Genomic DNA, 25,349 nt, shown 5'->3' on the forward strand with positions numbered 1-25,349 from the left:
TCTCTCCTCTCCATCATGCCTTTCTTTCCAGTTTGTATGGGCCCTCCCTGCCTGAGCCCACCCCATGCCAATAACTCCCCCTCATTTCTGCACCCCCTTCAGCTTCTCCTGTTTCCTCCTGCACCCACTTACAAGCATGCCTCAGGATTTGGCGTCTTGTTTTCCTGCCCTGCCTGTGGGATCCCTTCAGGCAGATGCTATTTCTTCTCCATCTCCCATCTCCAAAGCAGCTTCAAAACAGGTCTATGTCAGCTCAAGAGGATGGTGATTCCTAAATCATCTTAGTGAATTTTTAAAAATGTGCATTATTGTTTCTTCCTCATACCATCCTCACACCACAGATGGGCCTGTCTGAGAATACCTACAGAGTGCTACCTGGGGCAAGGGGTGAGAGAGCACTGTGCTGGGGTGCGGAGTGGGGGGAGGGTTGTAGAGAGGACGGAGGAAACCTGAAAGGATTTGCTTTTTCATTCAGTTCTCAACCACTCATTCATTCATTAAGTCATTCCTTACTTCATTCAACTATTTCTTCCTTACTTCATTGAGTTTTCCATTCATTTTTTCTTTCCCTCCTATCTGTTCCTTCCTTTCCCCCCTCTGTCCTCCCTCCCTCCCTTCCTCTTTCCTCCCCTTTCCTTCCTTCCTTCCTTCTCTCCTCTCTCCCTCTTTCCCCCTTCCTTCTCTACTCCCTCCTATCTCCCTTTCTTCTTCCCCCTTCTTTCTCCCTTCCTTCCTTCTTTCCCTCCTTCCCCTCCTTGCTTCTTTCCTCCCTCCCTCCCCTTTTCCCTCCTCCCACCCTCCCTCCCTCCCTCCCCCTCCCTCCCCTTTTCCCTCCCTCCCTCCCTCCCTTCCTTCCTTCCTTCCTTCCTTCCTTCCTTCCTTCCTCCCTCCCTCCTTCCCCTCCCTCCCTCCCTCCCTTCCTTCCTTCCTTCCTTCTTTCCTCCCTTCCTTCCTCCTTCCCCTTCCCCCTTCCTCCCCCCTTCCTCCCTTCCTTCCTTCCTTCCTTCCTTCCTTCCTTCCTTCCTTCCTTCTTTCCTCCCTTCCTTCCTCCCTTCCTCCCTTCCTTCCTTCCACCATTGAGCCAATGAGAGAGAAGCAAACTAGAACACTGGACTGAGAGTGAAGCCCTCCAGAGTGCTCAAGGCCCGCTTCAGCCACTGATGTGTAGACAGAGTGGGGCGGGCAGCTCACCAGACCCTCTTCCATTTCTGAAGACTTTACTTTTCTCCCCGAAGCACCTCCTATTTGTTCAGCCCTGTTCTGGTTGCCACTTAGCTCTCAGATCCCTCTGAGAAGTCCTCCTTGGTTAGTCCCACTCCATGAACATAAGAAGGTTCCAGATCCAGGACCCCGGAGAGCCTCATGATGAACACACTTCCTCAGTCTGCTATTCCCAAGCTTTAAGACAGAATTCTGTTTCACAGAGAGTGAGGGAGAAGGATCTTGTGCCCAAAGAGGGCCAAGACCGGCTCTTGGTCCCTGTCTCCAGCCCATCTGGGATCCTTCTGCTCTCCCTCACCCCATTTAACCCACCCCCCTTTTTTGGTTTTTGCAAGGCAACAGGGTTAAGTGACTTGTCCAAGGTCACCTAGCTAAGTATTATTATGTGTCTGAGGTTAGATTTGAACTCAGGTCCTTCTGCCTCCAGGGTCAGTGCTCTATCCACTGCACCACCTAGCTGCCTGTCATTCAATCCTTTTGTATGGCTGGACACCAGCCCTTCCTGGCTCTAGAGCTGAAAGGGAACCAAGAGACTTTTTAGTCCAGTTGAGGAAAATGGCACCTAGAGAGTTTACTTATCCAGAGTCCAAGGTGGTAGAGACAAGATTCAAGCCCACATTCTCTGACTCAGATTTGGAGCCAGTAGGGCCCTTGGAAGACCCTTCAATCCTGGTGTTTATATATGAACAAAACAAAGAGCAGAGAGAGAAAGTCACTTGTCCAAGGTTGCAAGTGACTGAGGCAGATTTGAACATAGAGCCTTGGAGTCTAAAGGGAAAGCCCCAGTTGGACTCCAGTGTCCATTCATGATGAGCCCCCTCCCCGGCAGACCATCCTCATCCCTTACTGCTTTCCCCATGAAGTTCCCTCACTCATGTTTTCCTCCTCACCTTGGGGGGGACGTAGAATTCCAAGAGAAATCTCTCGCCCTCCACCTTCACCGCCTTCCGGAGCATCAGCCGGCATTTCTGCCACTGGGAACCCCCTACACAACTGGAGTCGTCGGCCACCATGTAGCGGAGCGTCCCCTCTCTCTGGATGTCCGCCAGCTCCACCTTGGAGGCTGGGCTCCGGGAGAGCCTCAACCGGTGCGCCCACTTCTCCCGGGGTTCTGCCGGAGGCTCTCCCCCTCGAAGCCCTGATGACTGACTGGCATCAGGCTCTGGGGATGCCCTCCGGTGCCACATCTCCTTCACACCATCCACCACACACAGGCTCATATTGCGCAGTGAAAAGCCTTTCTTGAATCTTGGTTTGGCCGTGGAACGGAAGGACACATCCTCCGAACTTCGAGAGTGACCGTAGGAAGAAACCTTGTGGGCCTGAGCTTGTTGAGCCTGGCTCAGGTAGCGGGCCGGGGGCGCCCCAGCCACAGGGTCCATACTGTCAAGTGACTCGGTTGAGGTCTCTTCTCTGCAGGGCAGTGGCCCCCTGGCACTGGGCATGTGACAAGGTTGAAGCCCCACAAAAGGGACAATGTTGTACTTGGTGGGTGAGTCAGAGATGAAGACCCGGCTCACCTCGACGCTAAATACATCCAGGAAGTTGGCAGCGAAGTGGTGGGAGAAGGAGGCCTCGGCTCCCGGTGTGTCGTACTGCGGGTTCTCCCGGAGGAACCTACAGAATTTCTGGGCAAAGTCCACCGCAGCCGCCTGGGCGTGCAGCTCACAGAACTCCCGCCAGTCAGGGACCTGGGAGGAGGTGTCCTGACAAGGGGCATCACCATTCATGGCTCACATCCCATTCCAACTTCTGGTTAGCTGGAAAGGCAAGAAGGAGATGAGTTAGGGCAGCTGGCAAACAGTAGGTGCTAAATAAATGCTTACTTCCTTCACTAAATCCTGAGAGAAGTGAAGGCAGAGGGACCAGGCAAGGAGAGAGAATTCAGAGAAGAGGATCAATAGCATTTCTTGATTCCCAGGCCTCTTGGAATACCTAGATACCAATTCCTCTGGACGTATTTGCCCCCATCTTTCCTTCCCTTTCTTTCTTTTCTTTTTCTTCTTTTTTTTTGAAAGGCAATGGGGTTAAGTGACTTGCCCAAGGCCACACAGCTAGGTAATTACTAAGTATCTGAGGCTGGATTTGAACTCAGGTACTCCTGACTCCAGGGCCGGTGATCTATCCACTATGCCACAGGTTGCCCACTTCCCTTCCCTTTCAATTCCCTTGCATTTCTGGATATCTGGCCCTCTGGCACCTCAGCAGCTCACTAAACTGTACCTGAAAGGGTTAGGGTCCAGTCCTCTTCTTTTTCAGATGAGGAGGGTGAAGTCTGGGGAGGTTACTTGTCCAAGGTCACCTGGGCAGTGACAGATTCAAACTCAGGGCCTCTAACTCAAACATTTAGAGCAGAGAGGGAACATTGCCCCAGCCCGCAGTTTACAGATGAGGAAAGGCCAGGAGAGATAGAATGTTTTGTCTAAGAGTACTGGACAGTCTCAGATAGGGAACAAGTGACTTTCTTCCCTCACAGGCTGAGTCCAAATCCAGCTTTCTATCCTCTGCCACCTTGGACCCTACTGCCCTTTTCTTTCCATCTTCGCCTCTTTAATCCCTGGCATATCCTGGCACATGGGACCACATGGAGGCTGTCTTCTCTTCCCCAAATAGTTATTACTCTGCACTTCTGGAAATTTCACTTCAACCTCTTCCCCTTCCCCCCAAGAATCCTGCCTCTGGTTATCAAGAAAGTGAAAAGGTTAAGGGCACCGGAGTTGGGCTTGACCCAACCCATTCCTCTGCCAGGGCTGGGCCTTCCTAGGGGTAGCAGGACAGCCCTTTGCTTCCTGTTCTCCCTCCTGATCTCCGGCTTTCCCAGCTCCTCCCCAGATACATGCCTCCAAGAACAAGTAAGTTTTAACCAGCCACTAATATATTATTAGCCTCCACTCGGACTGAGTTGGCAAGGTTGCTAAGAGCCTTTACGCAGAAGGGAACTGGTGCCCAGAGACTTTCCTTTTCATTACGTGAAGCCTCCCCTTCAACTCACCCTCTTCCCCTGGCAGAGACAGCTAGGGGCGGGGGAGGAAGCAGCTGGGCAGTGCAGGGCTGGTCCCGTCTCCCCAGGTGCCAGGACAGGCCGGCAGCAGGGCCCATCCAACAGCCACATGGGGGAGGATGCCTTGGCCACCTCCGGCCAGAGGACAGATCCTCAATCCACCCAGTGTTGGGAGGGAATAACAGTTCCGACATTAATCATCCTAGCCACAAGATTCTCTCTGTGGGGGACTGGGTGGTGCTGGGCTCCCTGGTCCTAGAGAGAAAGAGAAGGATTCATTCTAACCTGAAGAGAAGATGTTCTGCCCATCATCTCTACTTGACAGGCCACCCGGGACAGAGAACAAGGAAGGGGTTTGAGTAGATCTCTTAGAGACACTTGCCAGCTTGAACCCCCAAGAGTTTTGGGGGGTGGAGAAGCAGAGCAATGACTTCCAGGGTCACAAGTCAACCAGAGCCAACAAGGGATGTTAGGCGGCAAGACCTCCATGACCTCCATGTCCACCACTGTGGACATCATTTCTATCTCCAACCTTGGATCCATGGGAAGGAGGCAAGCCAATCAATTGTGAGTCTGGGAAGACTTGCTCTGAGAGCAAAGCTATCTGATAAGGAAGATCTGAAAACTGTCCCCTCTACGAGAGAAAACAATTTAATTCAATAAAAAGCAAGGAACCCTCCTCTCAAGGAGCTTCCCTTCTAACGGGGAGATTCCATCTGCAGGGGAGTGGTGAGCAGATGGGCCTGGCTGCCGGCAGCAAGCTCACCGGGGGAGCCCTTCCCTACTACTGCATGTGGGAGGGAAGGGAGAGCTACCTGAGCCTGGCTGCCGGAATTCTGGCTCTGTGGCTTAGCAATTTGTTCCTCTGTCTCTGATCGGGGAATTGGAGAACTAAGATGGCACAGGGGACAGAGGCCTGGGCTTGGAATTTGGGAGATTCCTCATCCTGAGTTCAGCTCTAGTCTCAGACCCTTACAAGCTGGGTCACCCTGGGCAAGTCCCTTCACCCTGTCTGTCTCGGTTTCCTCATCTGTAAAATGAGCCAGAGAAGAAAATGACAAATCCCTCCAGTATCTCTGCCAAGAGAACCCCAACTGAAGAATAATGAAAGAGTGACTATGGAACTGGTTGTAGTTCTCATAGCTACCCCGAAAAGAGAAAATAGGGGATGGTAACAGTTGAGACCGTGATCAATCAAGAATCAAGTAGTTAAGGGCCTACGCTGTGCCAGGCCCTGAGAGTGCCAAAGTCAAAAAATGAGTCTGTTCTCAAGGAGCTTTGACCCCCTCCTGCCCTCTGGGAGAGCTTGTATCCAATGGAATGATGCTCATAAAGTGTTTAGCCAGGGGGTACACCCTTAGCTCCCTGTCACTCCCCCCATCGGTCCCTTGAATGAGGAAGCTGCAAGCTCCCCTCTATTCTTTGGCCCCCATTCTTCCTGTAAAGCCAAGCCAGGGCCAGAGGACAACATGTTCTCCCAAGGAGCAGCAAGTCTGATGAGTTAATTAAAAGCAGAGTGTTAAGAGCCAATTTTGTGGTGACTGAATTGTCCTCTGATGGACCTGCTACCTCTAAGGCACTAAAAAATATGTTTTTAATAATCAATTGCTATTGATTGAGTTTAAATCAGCACAAGTTGGACACAAATTCCTACCAGAAATTCAGCCACTCCCTAGAAATGAAGGCAGGTGCCCCCCCCCATGCCCCTGCCTCTGCCCAGCCAGGACTTTTGCAGACAGCTACAGGCTGTAGCTTCAGGGAGCCAGGGTTATCTTTGGGATCACCTTGCAGTCAAAGTCCCCAGTGGGCAGGGGGACCCTGAGTATACCACTTGCAGGTTGGCATATGGTTAGCTTGTCATTAAAGGGTCAGCCAAGCTGCTCTTGTATTTCTAGGCCCCATCCTCACAATGACCTGAAACCTTTTCTTCCCCAGCATGGTCAGCTGCAGATGGAGGGAGTCTTCATTTGGGGTAGTTGCCCGGGAGGTGGGGTTCTTTGCCTGGATAGACTCTCTTGTCAAAAGGACATATCAAGTCAATTCTGGAGAGAGCATTATGGAGGAGGGTGGTCAAGAGAGGGGTCATGGAGGAGAGCAGTGAGATTCCCTCTCTATAAGAGACTGAGTTGAGTAATGGGAGATAAGGAAAGGTAGGTTGAGGCCAGATTTAAGAGGGCCTTAAATGTCAGGTCCAGAGCAGGGGTGTGATCAGTGGTGTTCTAAGAAGATGAACCAATATCTTTCCTCATTTTGGACAGCGAGTCTTCAGATTGTGCCCTACTGAACATCATGATGCCCCCCAACCCCCCAAGGAGAGAAGTTGAGTTTTTCCTTGAAGGAGCCTAAGGTGGGAGCACCCCAAGGTCACCCACCCAGCTCAAACCCGGGAGTCCTGACACCCAGGCTTCTGCTGAAACCAGGCTCCTTGGGCCCAGCTCCCCACTCCCCCACAAGCCCAAGTGTGGGAGATCAGGTTGAGCACCACGTTGGCTTCACTTCCAAAGAAGGACCCATGGGAAGCAGGTGGCTTCTTGTCCGGGGGCCAGGGCACAGTTCTCAGTCTGACCTGGCGCCACTTTAACACCCCCACTGGGTGGAGGAGGAGCAGGGGGGTGAGGGCAGCTGCAGGCCACCCTGGCCAAGGAGTCTGGAGCCAGCAGAAACTAGAGCCCCTGGGGGACAGGTGGTTAGAGCCGCCTCAGTCCCCCGGCCTTGAGGCAGAGGCAAGAGGAGGAGGAAAACAAGGCGAGGTGAGCGATGAGGCCTGCAGGCCCCAAAGAGAAGCTAAAGATTTTCCTTCTGCAGAATGGGCTCATTGCTGGCACTGCCCCTACAGGAGTTGGGCAAAACTGGAAGGGGCAGACCCAGGGGTGGTGCCCCAGCAAGGCCTGGCTCCCATACTCCTCTCCTCCTTTCCCTGCCCTAGGCTTTCCCTTCTTTTCTCCCCTTCTCTGAATATACCCCTTCCCCTCTCCTCCCCTCCCCCTCCCCAGTGCAGGCTGCGGGATTCTCAGACACTCCAGAAATAAGGGGATGGGGGTCAGGGGGTGGGAAAGCCTTTCACAAGCCTGGAGAGAACAAATACACAAAGATGTTGACTTCTAGCCAAGTCAATTGTTTGCACCAACAAAAGGCTCCAAGCTGAAAGGAAGTGAGCAGAAATACCCAGCCCTCCATCTTCTCTGCCCCCCCCCTCACTTTGGGAAAACCCTTTTGCCGGAGGAAGCCTCTGCTAGGCCAGGCTTGTGCCCAGAAAATACCCAAGAGATGGCCTTCTCTGCCTTTAATGGAGGCGGCGTCCACATCCATCCTCTGAGGTTTCCTCTGAGTTCACTAAGGGGGAGAAAAGCAGTAGGTTGGGCCCAAATACTTGTGTGGGATGCATGGTCAAGGTCACTCCTGTTAGAGAAGGGTGTATGTGAATGTGTGTAGGCCCACTGGTAGGGATAAGAGAATCACAAATCTAGAGCCAGAGGGATCACAGAGGTCCTCAGGTCCCCTCCCCCCAAATTTTACAAGTAAGGAAACTGAGACCTAGGGAGAAGTGATTTGTCCAGGGTCACACTAAGTAACTGAAGTAGGAGTGAACTCGGCCTTCTTGCCTCCAAATCCAGTGTTCTAGCCCTACCCCATCAAACCTCTCAGAAATAGCGTTGTTGAATGTCAATTAAAGATGCCAAAACTCCAAGGATAAAGGGTGAAGGGGGCCCCAAATCTGGTAGAAAAGGGTTTGCAAATTGGCATTATGAAAGAAAGGCTTATCAAGTCCAGAGGAGGCTATTTTGGGGGATTACTAGAAGAAGCCTTCACTGAAGGGTGGTTGGACCCAGCCCAGTTGGGGAACCAACTCCCTAAAGTTCCACTGAAGGAAGGTGGGCCTTCCAGTGCCATTCTTAAAGGAAAATGCTTTTCAAGGAGAGTGTCATAGGGTGTTGGGGCTCCCCCACCCCCTCCATGGATTCCTTGAATATGGTTAACCAAAAATGATCCCAAAGGGAAGTCCCACAATCCCTTACCACTTGACTAGAGCAGTGAAAGATAAGACTAGACAGAGAAGAACTGGCATCCTCCATCCCTACGAGCGCCATTCCCTTCCCAGCAATGGCCCCAAGTGAAATCAACTCAAGGAATATTTCCTAGGGACCTACTATGTGCACAGAGCTATTTAATGGATCCATCATTCATCTCCATTTATGGATCTGCCTTGTAAGTCAAGATTTGTTGGTATTCATCTGTCTTACCCAACTGTTCTAGATCATTCATTACCCCCATTCCAATCCCTTGGTGCGGGAGGGGGTTGCTCAAGGCTGTGTCCTGGGTCCTCTCAATAAACCTACACCAGATGAGCTTCTCAGTCTCCAAGGGTTCAATTATTTGCAGTTGACTCCAGGGGCTTTGTATTCAGACCCATCTCTCTCTCTTGAGCTATTTGACTCTTTCAACAACTTGTGGGAATCTCTGACCCAATAATGAACATTCTCTTGTCCCCATTCCCCCTTTTCTCTGAACTTTGCTCTTTACTGTCCATTTTTCAGCCCCCCCCCCATAGTCACAGACTCAGTGTCTTCTTCAGTTCCTCATTCCAAACATCTCCTCCTTTCCACTCAGATGGCCACGACTTCATGTCAGGCCTTCATTACCTCTTGCCTAGATGTCCCAGCAGCTTCTTAATGGGCTCTTGTCTCAAATCTCTCCCCTTTCCAATCCAACCTCACATAGCTGCTTGGATTCAGGAAGACCCAGTTTCAAATCAGACCCTTACAGAATAAGTGGGACCCCGGGCAAGTCACTTAACTTAGTGTCTGGCATATGAGGATGATGATGATGATGATGATGATTACCTAAGATACTTGCTAGTTGAATACCTCTGGACAAGTCACTTAAAATCTCTCAGACTCAGTTTCCTCATCTATTAATGGGGATAACAGCACCTCCTTCACCCAGTGGTGAAACTTAAATGAATTATTATGGAAGGTACCTTGCAAACCTTCTAAGTGCTAAAATAAAATTCATTCATCCATTTACTTGGTGTCCACATATGCTCAGCAACATAGTAGGTCCTTAAGACATAGTCATTGTGTTGATTTTACTTGGGGTCATTGCTGGGGAGGGAATGGCTTACTGGGGTGGAGGATGCTGGCCCTTCTCTGTCCCAGTCTCATCTTTGTTGAGATGTTGAGCCAAGTGGGAGGGATGGTGAAGATCCCTTCTGGGATCATTTCTGGTTACCATACTGAAGGGGTCCATGGGGGGAGCCCTGACATTCTATGACACTCTCCCTGAAATAAACTGATGGAGGAGCTAGGGTCCCTATCCTCAGGTCACTTATTTAGGCACATTCCCCTTCGGACTTTATTTAAATGACTAGTGAAAAATGTGGAATGTCCCCATGGCCAATGAGAGCTCTCTCTGGGGTATTCCCTTAGAGATCTCTCCTGAGTCAGGGGTCTGAGGATAAATTTTTGGAAGTTCAGGACTTTGGATGGGGAAAAACATATGCTTATGTGTGTTTATATACATATATGTTTATATGTGCATAAACACAGATGTTTGCATACATAAAATGTGTCTCCTTATTTTCACTAACCTATTACTGAGATGTAGCACTTCCCCCAAGTATTTAAAATGTCATCCTAAAGAGGAGGTTCAGAGATTTCACCAGACTTCCAGGTGGGTGCAGGGAAGGAGAACCCTCCCTCTAAGTGGACCAGCCAGTCGCCTAGCTAGCCAATCCCCGTCCTGCCGGTCCTACTCTCTAGGACATGTCTTTCCATCTTGTCTCTCTAGATGCCACCATAGGATTTCTTCAATGCTTTGCTAAAACCCAGTATCTACAGTATTCCCCTGACCTGCCAATCCAGGGTTCTTTGGTTCACATTCTGGCTAGTGATATCATTGGTACGACACAGGGATAAGGAGGTCCCTGTACTGGTGCCCTCTCTGTAACTTAGTACATTTCCCGGAGCACTAAGAGTGCCCTAAGAAGTGACTTGTTCAGGGTCACGCAGCCAGCGCATATATTGGTAAAACTTAAACCCAGGTCTTCCTGATCTAACTTGAACCCTGATCTAATTTCTCTACCCACCATCCCAGCTATCCCATCCCAAGAAGGAAATGAGTCTCTGGCATGGGCCTTTTTTGAAGACACACTGGCTCTGAGTGACCGCCGCTTCACTTTCCAAATGTCTGCACAGCAAGTCTGCCACAGAAGATAAGTGAGTTTAGGAGGCTAGAACTGGAAATGACCTCAGAGATGAGCCCCCTTTGATCCGCTCATTTTGCAGATCATAAGACGACCGAGGCTCCGAGAGGGACAGTTGGCTGTTGACGGAACTGGATGAGAGAACAGCTGAATTTGAACAAAGGACTGAAACATGACATAACAGAATGGGGGGGAGTAGCTGTGCTAGAAGCAGTCAGCATCCATGAAGCACCTCTAGGCCAGGCACGGTCCTGGGAATACAAGGGCCAAAAAAGAAACAGTTCCTGCTCCCAAAGAATCCTGTCTAACAGGCATGAAACAAACTCCCTCTTCCCACCACACACACACACACACACACACACACACACGCACGCACGCACGCGCGTGTGCCCTCATTGATGGATGCTGAATGGGTAGCCCCTCTACCAGGCTGACCTTTGTTCCTAGGACTCTACTTCCTTGAGGTCAATATCCTTAATCTCCCCCCATCCAAGTGCCTTAGGACCTTTAAGATCCAGAGCTAGAAGACCCTCAGAGCCCATCTAGTCCTTTGTTTTTGTTTTTACAGATAAGGAAACTGAGGCCCAAGGGCACATAGGCAGTAATCCTCAGAGGTGGGACTGAACCATGGTCTTCCGATTCCTAAGTCAGTGCGCTTTCTGGGGTACCCTGGGAAGGGACTTGAAGCGTTGCCATGTCTTCTTGGGGGAGGACAGCTTTCAGACTTGTCTCCCACCCCCTCTCAGGGCAGAGAATCCATTCTTCCCCCACCCACCCACTAGGGAAGCCTCTAAGCAGGGAAAACAGGCTGGGCACCGGCATCCAAGAATCTCTATGGAAACACCGTATTTACCCAGAGAGCCTCAGCCTTGGGATCCCAGCAGCATCCCTCTCCGTGGGACGGCCAGGATGGCATAAGGAACAGACCATCGCTGGGAGGAAACGGGTCACCTGCCTCTACCAGAGAGCTTACCCTCCTCCAGACTAACCCTGTCTCCTGGAATGGCTCGGGACCAGCTTTTTTTTTTTATTTTGCCTTTATATTATGTCATTATTTGTTTGGCTTTTTCCTCTTCTTTTTCTTTCCTTTTTTTGTCAATGGATCTGCCTTCCTCATCATGCCTCACTAAGGCTAATTTTAAAGTCTGTTCGCATCTCGGAACACATGATGCTTGACAGCTGGGGGGGAGGGCCAGCAGGGGAGACCGAGGGGAGGGGCCCCATCCCTAAGTCACAATGGGACTGAGGCCTTTCCTGGTCTGCTCCAAAGGCACATAATCAAATACTGCTGGTAAACGGAGGAACTGAAGGAGGAGGCTGGGGGCCGAGGAGCAAGATCCTCCATTCTCCAGAGCAGGGGCTGTCTGACTTCCCCTTGGATCAGATGCAAGCTGAGCCCTCCCATTCTGGTTCTGGTGTTCTGCCTTTGTTCTCTTTCCTCTCCTACCTTCACCATCCCCCTTGTCTTTCAAGACCAGCCTGGAAACTCAGACCCTTCCTCCTCCTCCTCTTCCTCCTCCTCCTCCTCCTCCTCCTCCTAGTCTTCCATCCTTGGTCAGGACCTTAGCCATCCCTTATTGCCTGTACCCCTTTTTTGGTCTTATGTCATTACAGGCTCCACATATCCAAGTCTTTTCTCCTCAAGTAAGGGTCAACTGCCAACAGTTAGGGAAAAATCCTGTTTTCTCCCCCCCAATATATATTCACACATACACACCATAATAGCTAGTATTTATGTACTCTTTAAGGCTTACAAAGTGCCCTCGCAACAACCCTGGGAGGTATGTGTTATTATGAGACTCATTTTACAGATGAAGAAACTGAGGCAGACAGAGATGAAATGATTTGTCCAAAGTCAAATAGCCAGTTACTATGCTAGTCTGGATTTGAACTCATGTCTTGCTGCCTTCAGGTCTGGTGTTCTATCCAGTGAGCCACCTTTTGAAACTGCCTTTACTGATCATGGATGCATATAGAAATATTAGATATTTAGACAGGGAGAAAACAAGGGAAATAATCATTCCCTCTCTAGATGCACATTAATATGTTTTTCTCTAGAAGCATAGAGATAGGGTCTAGGTCTGGGAAATCACAGACCTCGAGAATTCCTAAAGGAGAATGCTCCCTCTCCTAATGTATCCCGGGACCTTCTCTCCCATTTAGAGTCTGAAGAGAATTGTCTGGGGCCTGCCAGGGAAAGTCACTTGCTCAGAGTCCCCCAGGACCCCCAGACTGAATTCTTCCTTACCTGAGGGGGCACCTATTATGTGGGCAGGTTCTCCTTCCTGAGAACATGAGTAAGTGAAAGGAGATAGGATCTGGGAATCAGAGGATCTCACTTTGAATTCTGGTTTCCCTATGCGCCTGACCAAACCACTTTGCTCTCTTGGGCCTCAGTTTCCTCAGTTGAAAGATGGGGGTGAGATAGTTAAGTCAGTAAAGGCAAACTCCATATGGAAACATCCTTACATAGTATGTCTGATTTTGAAAACTACATATTAAAATCACCTATGTTTATTGTATTTTATTTACTTTGTCCAATATCTTCCAGATACATTTTAATTTGGTTCAGGCCACACTTGGGCATGTTTGACACGCCTGGCCCAGATGAATCCCAGCTTCCTTTCAACTCTCAATCCTACATATGCATGAAATGCCATATGACTTCAAACATGCAAGCCTCACAGAGAGACCCCTAGCTCTTGCCTCATCCCAATAACACATTTGAGAAGGGAGCCAGAGATATTTCTGAGGCCAGACATAACCAGACAAGAAGATGGACCAGAAATGAAAGGATCCAGAAGGAAAGTTCCCATGCCTCATGACTGACACCATGCCTCTCTGAAACTCAACTTTTCTCTCTATAAAGTGGGGAGAAGAAGCTTGCCCCACAGCATGATACAGTGGAAGTGGTCCCGGGGTTAGAATCCCTGCTCAGCAGCTTATGACCTGGGCCTCAGTTTTCTTATCTGTAAAATGAGGGTTGAATTGGAGAGGTTTGGGGGTCCTTTTCAGTTCTGGTTTATGATTGTAAATCTCTCTTAGGATTCTAAGAGATGCAGAGAAAGGAGCCCAGTTCAAAGAGGAAACCCTTAAAGGAGGATGTACCAAGAGCCATGGACAAGAATCCCCCAGGAGAATCCATATTGGCTGGGGTGGGCACCAGTGGCAGGAGGGAAGGCCCACACTGTTGAATGATATCACCAAGACACTCTGTGTGGGGAAAGGTCTGTTCTTGCTACTACTCACGAGAAAGACTGGGAAACAAAGGAAGAAACACCACAGAGATCCCTGGCTTTTGTTCCTTTGAAAGAGAAGTGGCAGCAGCTCAACTGTCTAGTTCCCCCATTCCCCCCATACCTCATCCTGGGAACCCCCCAAGTCCCTGTCCTATAGAACTGAGAGAAGGCATACAGACAGAAAGGCTATAGCCCTCCCTCTCCATCCATCCATCCATCCATCCATCCATCCATCCATCCATCCATCCATCCATCCATCCATCCTCCCCAGGAACCAGGGCAGGAGAGCAAGGAGGGATGGGGAGACAGGCTAATTCTTCCTAGCTACTGTTTGACCTTGCTCCTTGCTCTTAAAGAGAAATGTTTATTCTTTTTGTTCCAAAAATCAACTGGGCACAAGATGGATGTGAGACATGATGGCAACTGATGGAGGGGGAGGGAAGGGGAAGGCAGTTGTCTCCCTGGGCCAGGAAGCATCTATAGATATAAACATACACACATACAGAAGCAGGCCCTCCCTCCTTCTGCTGCAAAGAGCTGAGACCCCCAGGCAGTCAGCTCTGCCAGAATCTGTGTTTGTTTAGGGGAGGAGGCAGAGCCCAGAAAGCTAGCTACCTGCTACTGATTCTCTCTTTTTAAAAATCTGTTGTTGTCGCTGGGATCTTTTGTTTTTGCATCACCTTCCTTCTAAATATATCCCTTGCCCCTCCTTTCTCCAGAAAGCTGCCTAGAAACATCTCATGGTGCCTGTGAAGGGATGGGCAGGATGCTAACTGCATGGAGGGGGTGATGGAGAAGAACAGCCCCCTCCCATCCCACCCTGAACTGGGATCAGTCTGAGGAAAAGGGAGAACAATAGGAAAAAGAAATCTCATGCCAGATGCCCACCAGATGCCTGTCGACAATGGCTCCCACTGTGCCCCAGGGAGCTTCTCCTGTCCTACCCAGGAGCTGCAAGCATCCCCTCTCTCCTCTGAAGACTGGGGCCAGACATGTTCAGAAGCTCACCATCCCGGCCCCAACCCTGCCCCTAAGAGAATGGCAATGATGACTAATATCTAATATCTAACACATTAAAATTTACCAAGTACCAGATGTGGGGGTATCCCATTTGATCCTCACAGCTGGCCTATGGGGTAACTGCTGGGGAACCACACAGCTAGAAAGGAAATGAAGCAGAATCTGATTTCAGGTCTTCCCAGCTTGAGTCCCAAATGCTGTACACATGGTAACGCAGCTGTCTCAGGAAAAGAGGTCAAGCCCCTGGGCAAGCATCCTGCAACAGGAAGTGCCAGGGAAGTTAGACCCATCATCGATTCCAGAACTGGCCTTAGGGTATTGTAAGGGAGCCACAGCAAAGGGGCTTGACCTGTAAAAGCCAGGCTCCTTTCTCAACCCTGCCACTTACTAGGGAGATAACTAACTACCTCAACCTCCTCTTCCAAAAAAGCGGGCCCAATAATATTGGTCCTAGCCACTTCCAAAGGTCATAGATCGATGGAAAGCATGCGCAAGATCCAGCTTTAGAATTCAGAAGGACCTGTGTCCAGGCCCATCCTTTGTCTGACAAGACCACTGATGTCGAGAGAGAGGGAAGTCACCTGCCCAGGGTCCCTTGGTGATGGAAGAGATCATTTGAGTGACTGAGACTCTAGAGGCACGACTTCCTCCTCTCCTAGAGGCTCTGGGTGGTTGACTCCCCTGGCTCCCAGTGCTCTGGACCACAGCCACGCTCCGGGCCACACTCGAGGCTCCAGCTAATGCTGAGGCTTTAAGGCCCAGAGAAGGGGCTGGTCTGTTTCCTCTGAGGGGCTTCTTCACCCAGGAGCTCCCTGTCCATACCAAGAACACTATAGGCCCACAACAAAGAAAAATGTTAGACTATAAGACCCTTGAAGTCAGGGATCACATTTGAAGTCATCCCTTTCCAAAAGAGCCAGCCACAGGGTGGTTTTTGCCAGAGCTGGTGTTGCAAAGGGTCTAAGTCAAAGAGTTTGTGCACGTGCGCATGGTGTACACACGCGCACACGTGTGTGTGTGTAATGCATATGTGTATAGGGACTGGGGTGCTATGGGTGAGGGTAAGTGTATATGGGGTGGTGTGGCAGTGGCAAGCAACATCTCTGAAGGGCAGCCCTTCCAGGCTGTGAGCTCTATCCTCTGGAGATGACCTTGAGGGTGAGGCCGGTGCCCAATCTCCCCTGAATTGATCACCAAATCCTATCACTCAAAAGGTCTCCTGGAATTCTCCCCCTCCCACCCCCTCCCTAGCCATTAGATTCTCATTTGGATCAGCATTTTTCTATTGGAATCATGTCCCAAGTCCCAATACATCCTGGTGAAAGAATCTCCCTCAAGTGACCCTTCCACCCCCCACCCCACCCCCACCCCCCATTCTGGCTCATGACATCAAGTCTAGGCTCTTGGCTAGCATTCAAGGAAGGAACAAAGATGAATAAAACACCTACCACGTACATTGTGCAAATATTATGTTCTATGATCCTCACAACAATCCTACAAAGTAGGTGCTGTAATTAGTATTCTCATTTTACAGATGAGGAAACCGAGGTAGACAGTGATAAAATGACTTGCCCAGGGTCACCCACCTAGGAAGTTTCTGAACAGAAATCTTCAGATTCCAGGTCCACTGGTCTATCCACTTTGCCACCTAGTTGCCTTCAAACAGCATTCAACTATTATTAATCAATCATCCTTCCCGCACCTCCGTTCATTCCTACCCTACCCAAACCTCCTTTTAAAAATGTTCAATGAACAAGCATGACTTAAAACAAATAATAGTGAGTTCCTCCACTAATCACACCCCCTAATCAAATAAATGAAAATAGCTGCAGAGTCCTTCAGAACAAATGGCCATGAGAACCATGAGGAATTAGCATTTCAAGCTCATCCCTGCTCTGGCTGGATCAGACCTCAGGTCTTTCAGAGTTGGTCTTCTCATAATATTGTCATCATGAAATTGGTCTTCCAGTTCTGCCTACTTCACCCTGTGTCCAGTTTCCTCCAGCATTGTCCATTTCATCATTTCTTTCGGTACAGTAATATTCCACTTTATTCATATACAACGTATTTAGGCATTCTCCAAAAGGACACTGCTTTAATTTCCCATTTTTGGCTAGCACAAAAAAGAGCTGCTCTACATAGTTTTGAGTCTATAGATGCTTCCTTTCTTTCCTTCCTCCTTTCCTTTTCTTTCTTAATTCCTTCCTTTCTGCTTTTTTTGTTTTTCCTTTTCCTTTGTATTCCTTCTTTCTTCCTTTTTTCTTTCTCTTTATTCCTTTCCTTTCTTCCTTTCTTCCTCCCTTCCTCCTCCCTCCCTTCCTTCCTTCCCTCCCTCCCTCCCTTCCTTCCCTCCTTCCCTCCCTCCCTCTCTCCTTCCTTCCTTCCCTCCTTCCTCCCTCCCTCCCTTCCTTCCTTCCTCCCTTCCTTCCTTGTTTCTTTTCTACTAAAAGCTTCGACTTTATTCAATTGGGACTCCTTAATTACACCTCTACAAACATACCCTGCTCATTCTCCCTCTTGTGCTCCCTCCCTTTCCTGGAGAAGACCGTCTCCTCTCCACCAACCTAACTTCTATCTATCCTTCAGGGCCCAAACTTAACTCTCACCTCTTCCAAAGTGCCTTCTTTCACTGCTAGAGATCCCTACAGTGAACTCCTTTCAGGCTGACCATACCATTGATCTGGCCCTTAACTGAGGCCTCAGTAGGACCCTTTCCAGCTGTTTCAGGGCTATGGGCCTTGTCCATGAGCAGGATGGACACCTGGCCATGAGCAGAGTCTCAGGACAAGCAAGTCAGCCTCATGTGTCCTCCAATCTCCCATGAGCCTGAAGAGACAGAAGATCCTTCATAAAGATCTGCTGAGTGACTGGTATCAGGATGTGGCCCAGGGAACGCCACTCCAAGCCCGGCTCCAATGATGTCATGGATGACATTCTTGCCCTGCCTTCCCCCACCAAGGCCGCAGCTGTCCTACCCATAAGATGCAGAGGAGAGGGAGTGGGCTGCCCTGAACCAGCTGCCCAGGCTAGGGATTAGAGGAGCTGCAAGAGACCTTGGAGGCCATCTCATCTAAACCTCTTATTTGTTGTAGGAAGAAACTGAGGCCTAAAGGCCAGTTATTTGTCCTAGGTCACAAACCCATTGCCTCTTCACAAAAGAGAAGAGAATGGGAGAATCACACAAAATTGGGGTGGGAATGGACTCCAGAGGTCATCAGCTAAACTTCCTTACTTCACATAGATGGAGAAACTGAGACCTGGAGAGACAAAATAACTTCCTTCCAGAAAAAGAGGGGCAGACAGAAGAGGCACCTGTGACATCCTTGTGCTGATCCCAGTCTTCAAGAACCACCCAGTATACTGTGCTCCCCCTATCCTCAGTTGGTGATGGGAACCAAAGCTTATTTCTATCACCTTTGGGGTGATAAATAGTAGGGGGCAGGGTAAAGACCCAAGATTTGGAGTTAGGAAACCCATTTCTGTAACTCCTTGTGCTGTTTCGGTGGAGGGGCTGCTTCCTCATCTGTAAAGAGACAGGTTGGATGGAGTCTCTTGAGTCCTTCTGACCTCACTCAACACACATAGCCACCATACTTGGCCATTGAGCATCTAATCACATCATTATCTGTCCTAACTCATGAGTTTGAGACTATTGCATCTGGGGGAAAAAGTATATGACCATTGATCAATAAACCTTTCCAGGCTTATTACTGATTACTTCCCCAATGGACTCTACATGTTCTGGCCAAACGGGCCAATTTGCTGTTCTGCAATCAATCTCCAACCTATGGACTCTTGCACCTGCCGCTCCCATGTCTGACATGTATTCCCTCTTCACCTCCCCAGCAGAATTCCACCTTCAATGCTCAGCTCAGATGCCAACTCCTTCTCCCAGGCTCCCCTGGGGTTTACCCTCTCCCTATGACTATTTTGTAATATTACTATCAATATAATAACGTAACATATCATATTACTATATATTATATTTATAATATATAACATATTATATTACTATCCATGTTGACCTAATCCCCTCCTCCCACAGAAAGGAAGCTTCTAGAAGGCAGGGCAGCCTTGGTTCCTGTTCAGTATTCAGCATGGGGTGAGCTCTGTAGTCATATTGGGTGGTGCCCAGAGACCCTCACCAGCTGGTAGGTAAGGCTCCACTCATCTGGAAGTCTCTATTTGTTCTAGGACACAAACCCATTGCCTTGTCACAAAAAATATGGGAGAATCACACAAAATTGGGGTGGGAAGGGATTCCAGAGGCGATCAGCTAAACCTCCTTACTTTGCACAGATGGAGAAACTGAGGCCTGGAGAGGCAAAGTAACTGCCTTCCAGAAAAGGGGGGCAGATAGAAGAGGCCATGTTTTCTTACTATGTAAAATGAGGGGATCAGGTGAGAAGATGGCAAAGGTTCAATTCCTTCAGAGTGTAAGCTCCCTGAGGGCAAGAGGTGTTTTTGCCTCTTTTTGGGCCTACCCAGAGTTCAGCACAGGCCTTGCCTCTTAGTACTTCCTAAAGATTGACTGAGGAATATTAAAGGGGTCTATGAGGAGTTGGGCTAGGTGATCTCTCCAGGCCAGGGGCCCTTGGGAGGTAGAGGGCACAGGAGATCTCCTCAGTCACAAGATCTGGGGGGGTGGGGGAAGAGGGGCTGCGGGGCTGTCAGAGTCGTGGAGGAGAGACGAGGAGCCCACGGCCCTGGCTGGCTCAGGACCCAGGAGTTCTTTCCTGGGTAAAAATAGCTTCAGTCCCAAGCTGAATGAGCAATTCCGGGCCAGCCCCTCCGGATGGGCCAGCCTCAAGGTCTGTCCCTTAAAATATTCATTAAGCCGCCTCCTGTCTTCCCTTTTAATGGGCAGGCTGCTCTCCCAGGGATCAATCACACGCTAAATGTTGGTTTGAGTCTTTGCCCAAGCTTCCTTAAAGGGCCAGCTCCGGATGAAGGGCAGCAGGGAGACGAAGGGGAAACTATCCAGGCCAGGAAGGAAGAGGTCTTGTTAGCTGGGAGGCAGAGACCCCAGTAGGCAGCCCTCCAGCTGATGACCAGATGGCCCGCTCTGCCCACTCTGGTCAGTTGGGAGGGCACAAGCCCAGATGCCATTTCCATAGGGCCTGACCATCTCTCCATCTTAGGGGGAGGGGGAGAACTGCACTGTCAATCTGAGGATCTTCCACTCCCTCTACCCAACTGGTGAATGGACGGGGTCATGTGACTCAAACATTCACAAAAACCGTCCATTTTTCAAAAGGTGTTTTTCCTCCCAAGGAGTAGTCGAAGAGCTGATTCATAAGCCAGGGAGCCATACAATGCCAGAACTGGAAGGGAACTTAGCAACTGGTTCATCCGATCCCCTTGTGTTTTTACAGAGGGGGAAACTGAGGCACAGGATGATGTGGGGTTTTTTTCCCAAGGACTTGGTAAAGGGCACAGAATGAGTTTGCAGTAAAAACCAAGGGGAGGACCCAAGACCTCTTGATTCATTGCTGAATGCTTCTTCATCTTCAGGAAGGAAGATTCAGAAGTAAGTCAAGTCACAACAGCAAAAAAAAAAAAAAAAAATCCACCAAGCTGAAACATTTAAGGAACGTTCCAGGTAATGGTCCATGGGAGGCACCATAGGAGACATGAAGATGACTAAGATGCAGCCCTTACTCTCTCCAGCTCCACCTTAATTTCTGAGTCACAGCTCCACTTGGGGAAGTGGGAGGCCAGGACTGGGGATGACTGATCCTCCTGCACACAGGCTGGGGGTGGGGAGGGACTTAAGTCACTAAGAGAGTCTCATGACTGGTGGAGATGTCATGAGCCCCTTTCTTTTTCTGGCTCTACTACTGAATATAGAGGTGTGGTGAATGGAGAGAGAGAGAGAGCACTGATTTGGAGGTCAGAAGACTGAGGTTTAAATCTCAGCTCTGCCACTCAAGGCCCAAGTCAGTGCTCAGTGCCTCAGTTTCCCCATCTGTAAAATGAGAGGTTGGACTAATTGGCCTCTGAGATCCCTTTCAGTTCTGCCTCCATGATCTTGGCTTCCCAGAGTCTCAATTCCTTCTGGAGACTCAACAATGATCCCCCACCCCCACCCCCAAGGGTGTTGATCTAGCTTCTCTGTGTATGTAGCCTGGTTAAGTTTAAGGAGAAAAAGAACAAAGGAAAAAGATTTCTACCTTATGGGCATTTAGTCTGATTCATGAGATCATCATTGATTTGGAATTAGAAAACCCCTAAATATCTCTCTCTCTCTCTCTCTCTCTCTCTCTCTCTCTCTCTCTCTCTCTCCTCATTTTACAGATGAGGAAACTGAGGCTCAGGAGTGCTTTGTCCTAAAGTGTTAGAGGTCCTAGCTGGACATCCCACTCTATCTATTCTTCCGTGTCAGCAGGGGAGACAGGACCCCGTGAAGACACACACACACACACACACACACACACACACACACACACACACGCACATGCACACACGCACAGGCACACACACACACGCAATATAACCAATTGTGTTCATGTTGCGAATGATTAGGTCAAAGAATGGCTGGTCTAGTCAACCTCCAGGAGGGTGAACTTGGCAACGATCCCACCACAAGTGAAAGGTAACCCCCCCCCCCCAGCTCAGCTGATCCTCACTGAGCTCACACTTGTTTTTCCATCTAGGCTGACAAGCAAACACAGAAACTCTTCAGGCTAGGAGGACTGGCGCTTGCACCATGGACCCCAACCACTCTCCAAAAGGGGCTTTGAGGTACTTTGGGTCCTAGCAGCTAGCCTAGAGTCAGGACAGGGAGGGTGAGGAATATCAACAGAGAGCAACCCCCACCTCTGGGAGTTGGGGAGGAAACAAGCAGAGTATGAAGCAGCCCGGTGCCATGATAGCACGTCCAGGTTTGGAGTCGGAAGTCCTGTATTCAAATCCTGGCTGTCACAGACTACCTGTAAGAGTGTGGGCAAGGCCCTTTCTTGGGCCTCAGTGAGAAGCCTGGACTAAATCAAATGGAAGATCCTTGAGAGAAGGGGATCATTTCATTTTTGTGCTTTGTCCCATCCTAATAGGAGAGTGCTGCCTGGCTAGCTTGAGCCCTTTTATTTTCTGAAACTGTGAGGTTCTAGCTCCATAATCCACCAATACTAGTCCTGCTAGAAGCAGAAGGGGGCAATCCCCTGGCTCCAGTCACCCTCCCGGAGCTTTCCAAACCAAAATGGCCTGCCCTGGCCAAGGTTTCCTTCTATGAGCTCTCTCTCTCTGTCTCTCTGTCTCTCTGTCTCTCTCTGTCTCTCTCTGTCTCTCTCTGTCTCTCTCTGTCTCTGTCTCTCTCTCTCTCATAAAATATAAGCTCTTTGAGGGAAGACACTGCTTTCCATTTTGTATTTTTATTTATTTTATGTTTGCTCCATAATCAATTCTTGTTTTTTCATTCATTCTTCATCCCATCACTCACTTACTATAGAGTCTGGCATATAGTAGGTGCATACTAAATGCTTTCTAACTGATTGATAAGATAGTCTCCAAAGTTCCATCAAGCTCTAAAAAGGGATGCTATAGCCCAGAAAGCAAAGCATAGACAATTTTCCTAATTCCCTTTCTTCCCATTATAACACACACACACACACACACACACACACACACACACTCTTAACACAGACACACAGATACCCACACCGCACATACAGACACGGATGCACACTCACATACATACACACACTCCAGACAGACCAGGAGCTGCCAGTCTCATTCTCTTGGCCACCATCCCTTCTCAATCTCCTTGGGATCGAACCCCCTGCCCTTATTCATTGAGGCCCTCCCCCAATGCCCACTCCCACATCTAGTACTCACATCATCTAGAATTTAGGAGCACACACAGTTCAAACACTGTTCCAGATCATGCCCCTGACCCAAGGGCTGCCCTCAAGACCTTCACTGTCACAGAAATAACCCTTTCACCCATGGCTGAGCTCCACAGCCCTGTTTGGTAGATGAACAAGGGATCTACCTTGATGGAGGATGTTCCATCACCTGAGAGTACCTTCTCATGAATCCCCAGGTCCAATTTCTATGCCTACATCATCTCAATTTCTATCCCTATAACCTCCCAATAGAATATAGGCTTCCTGAGGGCAGGGCCTCCTTATATCAATCATTTATTCTGTCCCAGACAATGCCCTAAGCTGGAGATACAAAGACAAAAACAATGTTTTCCATCAACGAACCTTTCTGGGCCTCAGTCTCCTCATCTGTCAGATGACAGGTTGAGGCCGAGTTCCGAGGTTCTCCTCATTCTAAATCTAAAATCCTACGGTTGGTTCCATTTCAAAAGAAGAGCTTAGAAAGACTACTGTTCAAACCGGAGAACAGATTTAAGCCTACAATGTGAGACTGGTTGGGTTTGGGCCAGATGTGATGAGATGATATACAAGCAAAAGGATACAGATAAGAAAGAAGACTGAGTGGATGGAGCACAATCTGGGAGGGGAAGGAGCTAGTATCTGGAGGGATGAGAGAAGGCTTTGCTTTTGTTATTGCCCAGTTATATTCGATACTCGCATGGTTCACCATTTCTTTCTCCAGGAAGGAAGGAACTGAGGCAAATGGGGTTAAGTGACTTGCCCACGGTCACACAACTTGTTAAGTGTCTGAGGCCAGATTTGAATTCAAGAAAATGACAGTCTTTCAAAGGAAGGATTTCCTTCCAGGATGCCTCCAGCCCACGACAACTTCTTCCTCTAATCTCCCCTTGCTCTGGAATGCTATTCCTCACCTGGGTACTTGCCTCACCCTCACTTCATATCTGAATATCTGGAGCTCCTCGAGAGCATTGGGCACTGCACAGATTTCTCTCCTCTCTTCCAAGACACAGACTGGCATGAAGAAGGTGTTCCATTAATATGGGGGGAGCACTGATATCTGCCACCTCCTCCAACACTCTGCCTGTGCCAATCACTTTGGTACCTTTCATTTTCAAACCCCTGGGGGACCTGTAGGATCATTTGGCAACAGCCTTTTCTTGGAGAGTGGAAAGAATGTGGATCTGGGTTCAAATTTCACCATTCCCTGTTCCCTTTTCTGTAAGAATGACCTCTTAGATTTCTTCAGGTTCTCGTCTATGACTCTCTGATCTCCTTAATTAGGCTTAATTAACTCCCTGAGGGCATGCCCCACAGTGGCTTCTTCTGCCTAACCCAGGTGAGACAGGAAGCAGGCAGAAACACACCTAGGCCAGAAGACACTAGTCAAGGGCTACTTCACCTGAAGCCTGCGCCTGATAACTGCACTGTATAATTGGTTTCTTTCATAAATGTGCATTATACTGAAGAACACAACACTGAGAATTGGTCCATAGACTTTGCCACCAATGCCAAAGGGCTCTATGATACAAAAGGTAAGAACCCCTGATTCTGTCTGATTCACCCCCTCACCATAGATGTTGGCAAAGAACCCAGAGATCTCCTAGTTCAATCCCCTCTTTTGACAGGTGGGGAAACTGAAATCTAGAAAATGAAGGTCAGAATATGAGAAGTATGCGGCAGAGAAGGATTTGGACCTAAGGCCTTGGCCTCCCAACCCAATGCTCTTGTCCTCTCTTTTATGGATGAAAAGTCTAGAGTTCAGAGAAGGGAATGAGTTCCCGTTGATCCACCAGCTAATAAGTGGCAGATTTGGGTCTTGAATCCCCTATTTTCAAGCCTTATGTGTTTGTATTCAATATATCTTTCTTTGGCTTTTTTCATAAGTATCCCCCTAGCCAACAGAGGGTCCTATGTACCTGCCCTATCCACAGCAAAACACTCTTGCCCTACCCACAGCAAGACACTCGTTTTTCTGCACAGGAAACTGTGGTTAGATGAGGAAAAAGAGACTGATGGCCAGGCCTGGTGACCTGAATAAACTGGGCCAACCAGCCAAGGTCTCTTAATGCCAATGATCTCTCCCACTAAATCTTTAGGTCACACTGAGCCTGGATAAGCTCAATTTGGAGATGGGCTCAATGCTAAGGTATAACATAAGGGATGAGGGAGTGTGATGGAAAAGAGATGGGAAACCCAATAATATTGAAGTCTGCTCAGGTCTGAAGGCTGACCTCGTTTCTCTTAGATCTGCAAGGTTTGCGGAATCCTCGAGTGTTTCTAGGTCCCCTGGGGCCCCAAATACAAGCTTAGGCATCTTGCTGCTAAATGGAACAGTCCTTTCCTTTCATCCTTCCCATCCCCTTTTTTAGAGAAATAGTATTGAGGGAATAATGAAAGAGATGGTTTTTCAACTTGATAAAAGTCAATAATACTCATGGCTGTAGACCCTCTGCCCTGGGGATGCCAAGGAACTCTATAGCCAATCTGTGGGCACAATCAGCTATATCAGTAGAAAGAAAAAATAGTCTCCTATAAGGGTTTCCTGAAAAACCATTCACCCCTTGTGATTCCCTTTGGAGCCCAAATTGACTCAGTTTCTTATGGTATTCTTAAAATATTTCTCTGATTTGAACAGTATTCTTTCTAAGTTCTTTTTAAATGGAATCAACCATAGGGTCTTCAATTTAGAATGAGGAGGAGGCCAGCTGTCCTCAACCTGTCATCTTACATCTTAACTTGCTCAAGATCACACCCTTCAAAATCAGCAGAGTTGAATTGGAATCCAGGTCTTCTGATTCAAATGTAACGGACTTGGGAGTCAG

At 48.9% G+C, this 25,349-nt stretch overlaps 1 protein-coding gene across 4 annotated transcripts in view; it reads right to left on the reverse strand.

Annotated features, from left to right (window-relative positions):
- SH2B2 (SH2B adaptor protein 2) overlaps positions 1-25,349 on the reverse strand; it is a 67,128-nt gene that overhangs the window by 34,769 nt on the left and 7,010 nt on the right. For all 4 annotated transcript variants that reach the window (XM_074189477.1, XM_074189474.1, XM_074189475.1 and 1 more), the window contains exon 2: positions 2,112-2,981. In XM_074189477.1, coding sequence (XP_074045578.1) covers positions 2,112-2,951 — 840 coding nt within the window. In that variant the 5' untranslated portion in view covers positions 2,952-2,981. The remainder of the gene's footprint in view (positions 1-2,111; positions 2,982-25,349) is intronic.

Source organism: Macrotis lagotis, chromosome 5 (genome assembly GCF_037893015.1).
Source record: "Macrotis lagotis isolate mMagLag1 chromosome 5, bilby.v1.9.chrom.fasta, whole genome shotgun sequence".
Classification (NCBI taxonomy): Eukaryota; Metazoa; Chordata; class Mammalia; order Peramelemorphia; family Peramelidae; genus Macrotis; species Macrotis lagotis.